Source organism: Mesoplodon bidens (genome assembly GCF_964165515.1).
Source record: "Mesoplodon bidens genome assembly, chromosome: 20".
NCBI classification, from domain to species: Eukaryota; Metazoa; Chordata; class Mammalia; order Artiodactyla; family Ziphiidae; genus Mesoplodon; species Mesoplodon bidens.
Genome location: NC_138181.1, coordinates 35,495,663 through 35,509,028, shown reverse-complemented (window position 1 = coordinate 35,509,028; position 13,366 = coordinate 35,495,663). Strand labels below are relative to the sequence as shown.

The 13,366-nt window shown below is 39.5% G+C and overlaps 1 protein-coding gene across 1 annotated transcript in view; it reads left to right on the top strand.

The window, feature by feature from the left end:
* Window positions 1–13,366, top strand: part of GPM6A (glycoprotein M6A) — a 253,193-nt gene that overhangs the window by 224,795 nt on the left and 15,032 nt on the right. Inside the window, exon 3 of the mRNA XM_081221199.1 lies at window positions 5,310–5,466. Coding sequence (XP_081077325.1) covers window positions 5,310–5,466 — 157 coding nt within the window. The remainder of the gene's footprint in view (window positions 1–5,309; window positions 5,467–13,366) is intronic.

Genomic DNA, 13,366 nt, shown 5'->3' with positions numbered 1-13,366 from the left:
CACGTTGGTTTTGCTCTCAGCTATCTTCGTGTGCGTGTAAATCTCGAAGTACATATAAAAGTATGTTCCTACTCTAGTTTTTACCAAAATTTTTTCAGGTGGATTTAAAGTTAAAATTTAAGAGTAAGCTAATTTGTGAAAGCTAGAAGAAAATACAGATTTAAGATTTTACTTATTATGGGGCAAGAAGTATATAAGCAATATAAGAAATCACAAGGGAAAAAATATAGAGATTTGACATAATATAAATTAAATTTTTTACTCATTAAAGTATTATAAAAAATTAAAAGGTGTGCAAAAACTGAGCAATATATTTACCACTTATATAACAAGATTTCCTAATTTTAATAAACAGAATAAATTCAACAAAAGATACATATTCTAGTAAAAAATTGGCAAAATATAAAAACATATTTCTTAAAGAATACAGGGCTTCCCTGGTGGTGCAGTGGTTGAGAGTCCGCCTGCCGATGCAGGGGAGACGGGTTCGTGCCCCGGTCTGGGAGGATCCCACATGCCGCGGAGCGGCTGGGCCCGTGAGCCATGGCCGCTGGGCCTGTGCGTCCGGAGCCTGTGCTCCGCAACGGGAGAGGCCACAACAGTGAGAGGCCCACATACTGCAAAAAAAAAAAAAGAATACAGATGATTAATAGCTTGTAAACATATGTTCATCCACACTACTAAACCAAGAAAATTAATTAAAATGATAATATCATTGCTTTTTAACTATTAATTTATTAGAAAAATTGAATGGTAACACTCAGTATTGGAAAACGGAGAATAAGCCCTCTTAGTGATTATCAGTGCTTCTTTATTTTGGCACAAACTTTCTGGACACCATTTTCACAATACATGCCTTAAAAATTTCTAGGAATTTATGCCAGGGAAACAACCTACACCGCCCAAAGATTTATCTTAAATGATGTTTGTAATAGTGTTGCGTAGCTTCCTATTACTGCTGTAACAAATTACAACAAACTTAGTGCATGAGAAAAACACATTTATTAATTTTTTACAGTTCTGGAGGTCAGAGGTCTGAAATGGGTCTTACTGGGCTTATTGAAATGGGGTCAGATCAAGGTGTTGGCAGGACTGCACTCCATCTGGAGGCTCTAGGGGAGAATCCATATTTTTACTTGGTGCAGCTTCCAGGAGCCACCTGCATTCCTTGGCTCATGGGCCCCTTCCTTCTTCAAAGCCAGCAGTGGAGCATCTTCAGACTTCTCTCTGAATCTGACCCTGACTTTGCTACACCTCTCTTTCACTAATTATTAGGACCCTGTGAGTATATAACACAGGATAATCTCTGAATATCAGAATCATTAATTTAATCACATTTGCCAAGTCCCATTCAACAAGATAGCATATTCATAGGTTCTGGAGGTTACAGGCAGACATCTTTGGGAGTGGCATTATCATTCCTACCACTGGACAAAAGTAGAGAAGTGGTAAAACATGTCAAATCTTCAAATAATAGACTGTGCCATTATCTTTAAAAAATATCTTGATAAAACTGTGTAATAGTATCATGTCATTCATATAAAAACATTGGGAGAATAAACAGTGAATAGTCTGTGTTTCCAGTTTTATTTTCATTTTTTTCTACAATGAATATAGATTGCTTTTCATATCAGTAAAACAGTGGTTTACAGAAACATTGTCAAATTTGAAAGTTTGCATTTAGAAAGGAGGTTAAGTGCTTTCATTTTTTCCTTTAGAAGTAAGATAATATGGATTATTACTTTGCGAAGCAAAAGTAGTACAGTGAAGGTAAGACTTCTTACGATTCTCTGCTATATGATCCTACAGTGGACACATAATCAGTGACTTCATTACCAGAGGGTTTTTATTACTGCATTTTGTTGACGTATCCTTGACAGGAAGCTCATCTTTACAGAGAATAAGAGTTTAATTTTCCCAATATCATATTTGAAATTCTTTGTTAAATTCATATATTGCATGTTTACAAGAAAGAGTACTTTTTGTGATAAAACAGAGGGATTCAAGCCAATAAGATAATGACAAGTATATTATAATTTAAATATTTTGATGATTTCATTTTGAAATCCATTTTGGAATGTAACATTAGAAAATGTCCATCCTCAGATTGTTGGAAGAAAAACTTTATGTAAGAGTTTTTGAATGTCAAGAAATTAACATTCAGCTTCAAGAAAGTATAGCTTGTGGCAGGCTGAAATAATGACCCCCAAAGATATCCAGAACCTAGTCCCTGGAATCTGAGATTTCCTTTATATGCAAGAGATTTTGAAGTTGTGATTAAGAATCTTGAAATGCGGTGATCCTCCTGGATTATCCAGCTGAGCCCTAAATCCAAACACAAGTAATCCTTATAAGAAGGCAGTAGAGAAATATTTGTCCAGAGAAGAAGGCATTGTAACTACAGAAACAAGGCACTATTTACTGGCTTCACTAGGCAAGGGATGCAGCTGTGGCTCTAGAAGCTGGAAAGTATAAGGACGCTCTGCCCTAGAGTCTCTGGAAGAAGCGAGGCTCTGTCTACGCCTCGATTTCAGCCCAGTGAAAGTGATTTCAAACTTCTGACCTCCAGAACTGTAAGGGAATAAATGTGTGTCAAGCCACCAAGTTTGTGGTAATCTCTTAGAGAGACCATAGGAAATTAATCAACAGCTACACCTCTTTACGCCAGTACTTACTACCAGGTATTCTTACACAGTGTTTGAGCTAAATTTCAGAAAGATAAAAGCAAAGGGTTTGTGCTTGCTGTGCAATTGTCATCAATAATTTGCAGTTATACTTCCAGTATAAATAACCAGATGATGTACACATGAACTTTAATTGAATTAAACATGAATTTGGAAGGAGTAGCGTCAGCAAGGTGGTGATGGGAAGTCCCAGTGCTTGTTCCCACAGTGAAACACCAAGTTATCAGTGATATACAGACCAAAATACCTTATTCCTTTTATTAAGAAGTTGCAGTACCCCAGACAAACACAAAGCCAAGAACAGTCATGTTGAATTGGGTAAGACGGCCAATTTCACTCTACCTGCATCAGTCCCTAACCCCAAACCAGGGCCAGGTGAGAATGCCCTGGATTGTGACTTCTCCTTTGGGGGGAAAGAGAAGAGTGGAGCATTCATCCAACGTTCTGGCTTTTCTGAGGACTGCCCAAGGAACTGGTTTCTGTTTTGCCTCGCTCAGAGCGCTGACAGAGCAGGTGTCTAACTCAGGGCACTGATGGGGACCTGGCATACTTTGGATGCTGGTTGGCCACTGAGAACAAGAGAGATCAGGGCAGCTTGCTAGTGTAGAACCAGAACTTGTAGTGCTGTAGGCACAAAAGAAGCAAGATTATGAGATCCTGTAAAAGATACCAGTAAGCCTCTCTAGTTGAGAAAATTGCACTCACAGGCCTTTAGAAGTCACATTCCCCCTGAAAGTTTTTAGAGGCCCGCATGATGTCTAGGCAGATTGATTAGTGAGGGTCTTCTTCTGTACAAAGCCAGTTCCTTAAAGACTGGCAGAGGTAGCTGCTTTTTCAAATGCATGGACCCCAACACTAAGTTATAAGACACATGAAGAAACAGGGAAACACGACCAGAACAAAGGAACAAAATTAACCTCCAGAACCCAATTGTAAGGAAATCGAGCTGTATGAATTACCCGACAAAGAATTTTAAAAATTGTCATAACGATTTTTAAGAATTTTTAAAAATTGGGAGATTGAATAAATGAACTGAAAAATTCACTAAAGAGGTTCAAAATCAGGTTGATAAAGCAGAAGAAAAAATCAGCAAGTTCAAAGACAGGTCATTTGAAATTATCCAGTCAGAGGAACAAAAAGAAAAAAGAATGGAAAAGAGTGAAGCAAGCCAAACGGACTTTGAGACACCGTCAGGTGGACCAATGTATACATTATGGGAGTCTCACAGAAGAAGAGAGAAAGGGCAAAAAACTTACTTAAAGTAATAACAACAGAAAACTTCCCAAATCTGGGTAAGGAAATGAACATCTAGATTTAAGAACCTCTGTAGACTCTAACTCATACAAATGGAAACAAATCCACACCAAGGCATATGATAATCAAATTGTCAAATGTGAAAGAATTTTGAAAGCAGCAAGAGAACTTGTCCCCTACAAGAGAAACTCCATAAAACTCTCAACGGATTTTTTGGCAGAAACTTTGAGGGGCAAAGGGAGTAGGATGATCTATTCAATTTGCTGAAAGAAATTGTCAACCAAGAATAAATACTATATCTGCCAAAACTGTCCTTCAAATATGAAGGTGAAATGAAGAATTTCCCGGATAAAAATAAGCGGAGGGAATTTATCACCACTAGACTTGCCTTACAAGAAATGCCAAAGGGAGTCCTTCAAGTTGAAACGAAAGGATTTTAAATAGCAACACAAAAGTCTGTGAAAGTATAACGCTCACTGGTAAAGGTAAAGATATATACAAATACAGAATACTGTTAATACTGTAATAGTGGCGCATAAATCACTTTAAGTTCTCGCATAGAAGTTAAAAGACAAAAGTATAAGAAAAATATAAAATATGTTAATGGGTTCATAATATAACATGATGTGATTCGTGACATCAATAACAAAGTGTGTGTGGGAGAGAAGCAAAAGTTTCAAGTACGCGTATATGATTGAATTTATCAGTTTAAAATAGATGGTTAACTATGTTTCATGTAAGCCCCATGGTAAAAACCACAAAGAGGGCTTCCCTGGTGGCACAGTGGTTGAGAGTCCGCCTGCCGATGCAGGGGACACAGGTTCGTGCCCCACTCCGGGAAGATCCCACGTGCTGCGGAGTGGCTGGGCCTGTGAGCCATGGCCGCTGAGCCTGCGCGTCCGGAGCCTGTGCTCCACAACGGGAGAGGCCACAGCAGTGAGAGGCCCACATACCGCAAAAAAAAAAAAAAAAAACACAAAGAAAATACCTGTAGAAGATATACAAACGAAAATAAGAAAGAAGTAAAAGCATGTCACTACAAAAAAAATCAATGTGTCTTTCAGGGATGTTTTACAGTTTCATTCATGTACCTTTTGAGCATTTCTTATTAAGGGAATGGGGGATGGTGCGAGGGAAGAGGAAGAAACTTACAAGCATGAAAAACCCTTGTCAACAGACACTAGAAGTGGCAGAACAAAGTGTACACACATTAGACGTATAAAGCGAAAATGTTTTAAAATCCAACCTCCATTATGAACATCATAACTCCATAGCTTTCCTTCCAAAGGAACCCTGAGCATGTGGGCGTCAATTGCTGCAGGTCAGCCATGAAGAGTTGTTGAACTAAACCACTTCATCTTTTCTTTCCAGGATTGACATCTTCAAGTATGTGATCTATGGCGTTGCAGCTGCATTCTTTGTGTACGGCATTCTGCTGATGGTGGAAGGTTTCTTCACGACTGGGGCCATCAAGGATCTCTATGGGGATTTCAAAATCACCACGTGTGGCAGATGCGTGAGTGCATGGGTACGTTACCTGTCTTTGCTCAGGTGTTAATTAATGTGGCTTTATCTCAGGAGCACACAGGTGTTTGTGTTCATCTGCCAAGAACTGGAGGGTTTGTTTTTTTTTTTTAACAAAGTAACATTCCCTGCTCTGGTGGCTATTTTAATTCTTAATAGTATTTTCAAAATAACGATTCCATGTGAAAATTCAGGTTCAGATTCTCAAATTATGTGCAATACAACTCATCTTGCTTCTAGAGGCAGCAAACTGTTGATTGATTTATGATCTATGTTTCCCAAATGGCTCTGGGCTTCCCACACAATATTTAAGATAACAGGAAAATCCATCTGCAACTTATAACAGTGCATGTCTCTCTTCCTTAAATACATGTTACATGTATTTTACTGTAAATTTGGGTGGGAACTATATTATGCAATTTTTGTTTAATATTGACATAAGGTAAGAATTACTCTTATACTAATTTAGATTTTAAATCGTTATTGATATGATATTTAACGGTAACCCAAACTTATGGTCTAGAGCTAATGCAATGCAGAAGATGCATGTATATCTATTAAAGAACAAGACTGATGAAAATTAAGAGTAATATGTTAAAAATACATTCATATTTTTATGCAGAATAATTTTCATAAAATGAACTTTGGAGCTTCCACCCTTGACCAATGTATTTTTATTATTTCCCAATGTTATATGAGAGTATCTACTTAATTACAGCATATATTTCCTATTAAGTAAGACGTCTCTAATACGGAATGGTGCAATTTATTTCAGTCTTACAGAAAAGTTCAAAAATACCTGTTAACCACCAACCATTTTTTCCACCAGCTTGTAACAAGTTCTAATATTTTCTCAGTGTCAATAATGATAATAATCTCATAAAATAGTTAGCCTGTGTTGTGGGTATTTGTAGTTGTCACTGCAATAATTTCTTGTACGACTCTTTTGGGGAACAATGTTTGTTGAATCATCTAATTGTTTAGGATCAGTAATATCAAATTACAGACCCAAAAGAAGTTTAGTTAAAGATCTTGAATTAATTTAATAAGTAAAATATGAATATTCAGTGGGCTAATTTTCAGTGATACCTAAGGGATTTCTCTATATAAGAAGGTTTGATTTTAGATTCACTTATACTCTGCCAATAGACTATGGTGAATTCAGTTAATGATGGACTTTTTCTTATAATTAGGACAGTATCATTATAACACCACTCGTATGTCTTAGCAAGTCACTTAACTTCTCCGGATCCCAGTTTACTCTCTTACATCATAAAGACATTAGATCATCTCTAAAGCTCATTCTAGCTCGAAGAGTCCATAATTCTAAAACACTAGTGAAATCATAGAGAAAAGGGGTCCCTTTTACCATTGGGGAATGACCTTTCACCAGGAAGAGTGCAGTTGATTAGGTCGTTTCATTGAGATTGTGAAATTTCTGCGTAAGATTGTATGCAGAAGCAAAAAGTCATGGAAGAAAACACCTAGCTATGTGCCGTTACTAATTATCCGCTTGCCGTTGACACTTCAAAGCTATCTCAAATGAGAATTTTTAAAGCAAACACGAGCCACATTTTTTTCTATAATAGTAACCGTTGTGTCACCAGTCCCACCCAACAGCCCAGAAGGGCGGCAGCAGCTGCGTGGGTCCCTCCAGAGGCGGGGCAGCAGGCGGTCAGGCCCCCAGAACACCCCACCCACGCCTTAGCACCCTCCGCACCCGGCAATGAGCAGAGTTGAGGGAGAAGCAGAGCTGCACTCCTGTGTGTCTTGCAGAAGCAGTACTGCAGCGCGCGGGCGAGGCCTTTGACTCAGGTGCGGGCTTCCCAACGTGGCCTCCATGAAGGGGACTAGCCCCTGCAAAGAGGGGACGGGCTGCACTGCCCAGAAGTGCCCTGCACAGTGCACAGCCCTGCAACCCTCTCATGCAGGGTTTAGGGCTCCATGCAACCAGAGGAAGAAATAATAATAATGTTTTATCGGAGATTGCCAACAAACACAGGAAAGGATGCTCAACATCACTAACCATTAGAGAAATGCAAATCAAAACCACAATGAGGTATCACCTCACACCGGTCAGAATGGCCATCATCAAAAAATCTACAAACAATAAATGCTGGAGAGGGGGAAGAGAAAATGGAACCCGCTTGCACTGTTGGTGGGAATGTAAATTGATACAGTCACGATGGAGAACACCATGGAGGTTCCTTAAAAAACTAAAAATAGAACTACCATATGACCCAGCAATCCCACTACTGGTCATATACCCTGAGAAAACCATAATTCAAAAAGATTCATGTACCACAATGTTCATGGCAGCACTATTTACAGTAGCCAGGACATGGAAGCAACCTAAGTGTCCATCGACAGATGAATGGATAAAGAAGATGTGACACATATATACAATGGAATATTACTCAGCCATAAAAAGAAATGAAATTGAGTTATTTGTAGTGAGGTGGATGGACCTAGAGTCTGTCATACAGAGTGAAGTCAGTCAGAAAGAGAAAAATATCGTATGCTAACACATAAATATGGAATCTAAAAAGAAAAGAAAAAGGTTCTGAAGAACCTAGGGACAGGACAGGAATAAAGACGCAGATGTAGAGAATGGACTTGAGGACATGGGGAGGGGGAAGGGTAAGCTGGGACAAAGCGAGAGAGTGGCATGGACATATATACACTACCAAATGTAAAATAGCTAGCTAGTGGGAAGCAACCGCATAGCACAGGGAGATCAGCTTGGTGCTTTGTGACCACCTAGAGGGGTGGGATAGGGAGGGTGGGAGGGAGGGAGACGCAAGAGGGAGGGGATATGGGGATATATGTTTATGTATAGGGGATTCACTTTGTTATAAAGCAGAAACTAACACACCATTGTAAAGCAATTATACTCCAATAAAAATGTTTAAAAAAATGTTTTATCGGTCATTCTCTCCTGCTACTTAGTCTTCCTTCCTTCCCTATTTCCATTCTGCTGCCTTTTTTCTTTTTCCAATTTGTAGGTAAATTGTATCTTACAGTCTACTTTTTGTTCTATAAGTTCCTTAGCTTTAAAAATGTCCTTTTGTAGAAAGCTCAGAGATAAACCCATGCACATATGCTCACCTTATCTTTGATAAAGGAAGCAAGAATATATGATGGAGAAAAGACAGCCTCTTCAATAAGTGGTGCTGGGAAAACTGGACAGCTACATGTAAAAGAATGAAATTAGAACACTCCCTAACACCACACACAGAAGTAAAGTCAAAATGGGTTAAAGACCTAAATATAAGACCAGACACTATAAAACTCTTAGAGGAAAACATAGGCAGAACACTCTATGACATAAATCACAGCAAGATCCTTTTTGACCCACCTCCTAGAGAAATGGAAATAAAACCAAAAATAAACAAATGGGACCTAATGAAACTTAAAAGCTTTTGCACAGCAAAGGAAACCATAAACAAGTCGAAAAGACAACCCTCAGAATGGGAGAAAATATTTGAAAATGAAGCAACTGACAAAGGATTAATCTCCAAAATTTACAAGCAGCTCATGCAGCTCAATATCAAAAAAAACAAACAACCCAATCCAGAAATGAGCAGAAGACCTAAATAGTCATTTCTCCAAAGAACATATACAGACTGCCAACAAACACATGGAAAGATGCTCAACATCACTAATCATTAGAGAAATACAAATCAAAACTACAATGAGGGGCCTCCCTGGTGGCACAGTGGTTGAGCGTCCACCTGCCGATGCAGGGGACACGGGTTCGTGCCCCGGTCCGGGAAGATCCCACATGCCGGGGAGCGGCTGGGCCCGTGAGCCATGGCTGCTGAGCCTGCGTGTCCAGAGCCTGTGCTCCGCAGCGGGAGAGGCCATGACAGTGAGAGGCCCGTGTACCGCAAAAAAAAAAAAAAAAATCTAGACACAATAAGTACTGGAGAGGGTGTGGAGAAAAGGGAAAACCCTCTTGCACTGTTGGTGGGAATGTAATTGATACAGCCACTATGGAGAACAGTATGGAGGTTCCTTAAAAAACTAAAAATAGAACTACCATACGACCCAGCAATCCCACTACTGGGCACATACCCTGAGAAAACCATAATTCAAAAAGAGTCATGTACCACAATGTTCACTGCAGCTCTATTTACAATAGCCAGGACATGGAAGCAACCGAGGTGTCCGTCGACAGATGAATGGATAAAGAAGATACGGCACATATATACAATGGAGTATCAGCCATAAAAAGAAATGAAATTGGGTTATTTGTAGTGAGGTGGATGGACCTAGAGACTGTCATACAGAGTGAAGTAAGTCAGAAAGAGAAAAATAAATACCGTCTGCTAACACATATATATGGAATCTAAGATAAAACAAAAAAGGTTCTGAAGAACCTAGGGGCAGGACAGGAATAAAGACGCAGATGTAGAGAATGGACTTGAGGACATGGGGAGGGGGAAGGGTAAGCTGGGACAAAGCGAGAGAGTGGCATGGACATATATACACTACCAAATGTAAAATAGCCTAGAGGGGTGAGATGGGGGGGTGGGAGGGAGATGCAAAAGGGAGGGGATATGGGAACATATGTATATGTATAACTGATTAAATTTGTTATAAAAAATGTCTTTTTGAAGCTGAATATATTAATGAATTTCTATTTGGAATTCTGAGTAATATTAACAGGTGGAATAAATTTTTTTTTGGAACAACCGTATTATTGTACGATAAGCTTCCAGAATTAGTACTGAAAGGAACTTATTTTTATCTCCCGGTTTTTCTCTGATGTATAAATTGTAAAATGGTTACTAGTAACTGATTGTACTCAGAAAATACAACTGTGCACAGATGCAGTTAACTTTAAAGCAGCTTGAGATCACTGAATACAAGACGCTAATCAACATTTGCTTTTCCTAATGAATACTCTTGAAAGCATAACTTGACCTGCATTATGCATTTCTTCTCATGCAGTATCAAGACCACTTCAAGTTCATTTCAAATTTTGAATGCTCTCATTTGAAATCCTTAATGTGAGGCACATAAAACACAACAGCACAGTATTAACCTTTGGGGGGTAAGAACCGTTAACTAGTTTATTAAGATCATGTGAAAAGTTACTAAAATATTTTAAGTAACAGATTTTATTTAAATTAAATGGCAAATGGCCCTAAGTTGCGTACAAGTCAAACATGTTACTGAATACATTAAACGTGAACTTCAGTTTAAGGAATATAGAAATATTTATTTTCTTTGAATTTCTTCCCCATTAACTCTTTAAAGCAAAAAATATATATATTTATTTGGTTGTAACTTGAGAGGCGTTCAGTGGCTCACATTTTGAAATCACAGGACAGTTGTTACACCCCTCACTCTTTTCTTATTTCTAAAAATTTCCCGTTCGTATTATGATAGCAATATGGATCTCAGAATTTATCTATGCTTGTTCAAATTTTTTTTTTGTTCTTTTTGTTCTTCAAATTTTTTTTTTTTTTTTTTTTTGCTGTACGCGGGCCTCTCACTGTTGTGGCCTCTCCCATTGCAGAGCACAGGCTCCGGACGCGCAGGCCCAGCGGCCATGGCTCACGGGCCCAGCCGCTCTGCGGCATGTGGGATCTTCCCGGACCGGGGCACAAGCCCCTGTCCCCTGCATCGGCAGGAGGACTCCCAACCACTGCGCCACCAGGGAAGCCCGACACTTTAGATTTTTAAGCCCAACACTTTTGAAGTAAGAGAGTTCTTAAATGTGCTACTCTCTGTGGAAATTAATACATTTATTTTCCATAAATCCACCTGCTCTAAGTGTTATACAAAGCAGTAAAAATTTTGAAAGTATATGTATTCATTTGCTAGAGCTGCCATAACAAAGTACAACAAACTGAATGGCCAAACAACAGAATTTATTGTCTCATGTTTCTGGAGGCTTGAAGTCCAAGATCATGATGTCAGCAAGGTTGGTTCCTTCTGAGGGCTCTGAGGAAGATCTGTTCCTCTGGCCTCTGGTGGGTTGCTGCTAGTCTTTGGAGATCCAAGCTGATAGAAGCATCACCTCAATCATTGCCTTCATCTTCACCTGGTGTTCTCCCTGTCTACATGTCTGTGCTCATATTTCCCTTTCTAAAGGACACCAGTTACATTGGATTAGGGCTCTCATTTTAAATTTGCTTACCTCTGTAAAAGCCCTATCTCCCGATAAGGTTGCATTCTGAGATGTGGGGGTGAGGAATTCATCATATGAATTTTGGAGGAACACAGTTCAACTCATAACAATGTACCTTATAACAGCAACAGTATGCCACACACACTGTTTAAAGCAACAAAAATAAGCAGTTACTTTTGTTACCCCCATTTTACAGATGAAGAAGCGTATTCTATTTATAGTCCTTCAGTATCCAAGGGGATTGGTCCCGGGACCCCCATGGATACCAAAGTCCACAGATGCTCAAGTCCCTTTTATAAAAACGTGTAGTATTTGTATATAACCTACACACATCTTCCCGTATACTTTAAATCATCTCTAGATTACTTATAATACCTAATACAAAGTAAACTCTGTAATGGATTGTAAATGCAATGTAAATGCTGTGAAATAGTTGCTGGTGTGTGGCAAATTCAAGTTTTGCTTTTTGGAACTTTCTGGGATTTTTTTTTTTTTTTTTTTTTTGCGGTACGCAGGCCTCTCACTGCTGTGGCCTCTCCCGTTGCGGAGCACAGGCTCTGGACGCGCAGGCTCAGCGGCCATGGCTCACGGGCCCAGCCGCTCTGTGACATGTGGGATCTTCCTGGACCGGGGCACGAACCCGTGTCCCCTGCATCGGCAGGCAGACTCTCAACCACTGCGCCACCAGCGAAGCCCTGGGATATTTTTAAAGAATATTTTCCATTCGTCATGGTTAAGTCCAAGGACATCAAAAAGGAAGGCCAACTGTATTTATTTTAATCCTTCCTAAGGATTATTTTAATCCTTAGCCTCAGGTGTTTATAGATTTTGACTACAGCATATTAGACTAGTGTCCATAAGACATACTCTATAGAACTACCTTTACATGTATTCAGTATGTAATGACTCCTGGCTCATTTTCATAGCTTAAAGTTAAGTTTTAATAATAAATCCAGTATTAATAATAGGAAGTGTTTGTCAGGTGCTTACATATGCCAGTTGCTATGCATGGGACTTTATGAAACACTAGGGCATTTGATCCTCCAAACTATGTGAAGTAGATACCAATATTAGTTACCTTCATTTCACAGATGAGTAATCTGCCAGCAAGAGATGAGTACATAGTGGGCAGTGGAGCCAGATTTGGATTTGAGCATCTGGCACAGAGCCCATGTCACTAAACTCATGGTCAGGATTTGCCTTGTCATTTTATGTTTTATTTGGGCTAACGTCATAGGAGAATTATCTTGTTGTGAGAGTTGTTAGTAATTCACCAGTCACTTTTGTTTTACACTTTGGTGAGATCATTCATTCACGATTGGAAAGTTCCTTCGTTGCAGAGATGTCCTCTTTTTTTTTTTTTTTTGCGGTACACGGGCCTCTCACTGTTGTGGCCTCTCCCGTTGCGGAGCACAGGCTCCAGACACCCAGGCTTAGCGGCCATGGCTCACGGGCCCAGCCGCTCCGCGGCATGTAGGATCTTCCCGGACCTGGGCACGAACCCGCGTCCCCTGCATCGGCAGGCGGACTCTCAACCACTGCGCCACCAGGGAAGCCCAAGATGTCCTCATTTTAACCTTTATCCACAATCATGAATTATCTCCTTTTACAAGACAAAGGTGCTCTGTGGGATATGAAATAACTCAGTCATCGAAGGTACTTTTCTATTTTGATGACTGCCGAGAAAGAGTTCTAAGGTAACTTCCTAAGTAAAGTGTCATCAAGGAACTCTGCATTCTAGTCTGTCTCTAAAATCCGGTAT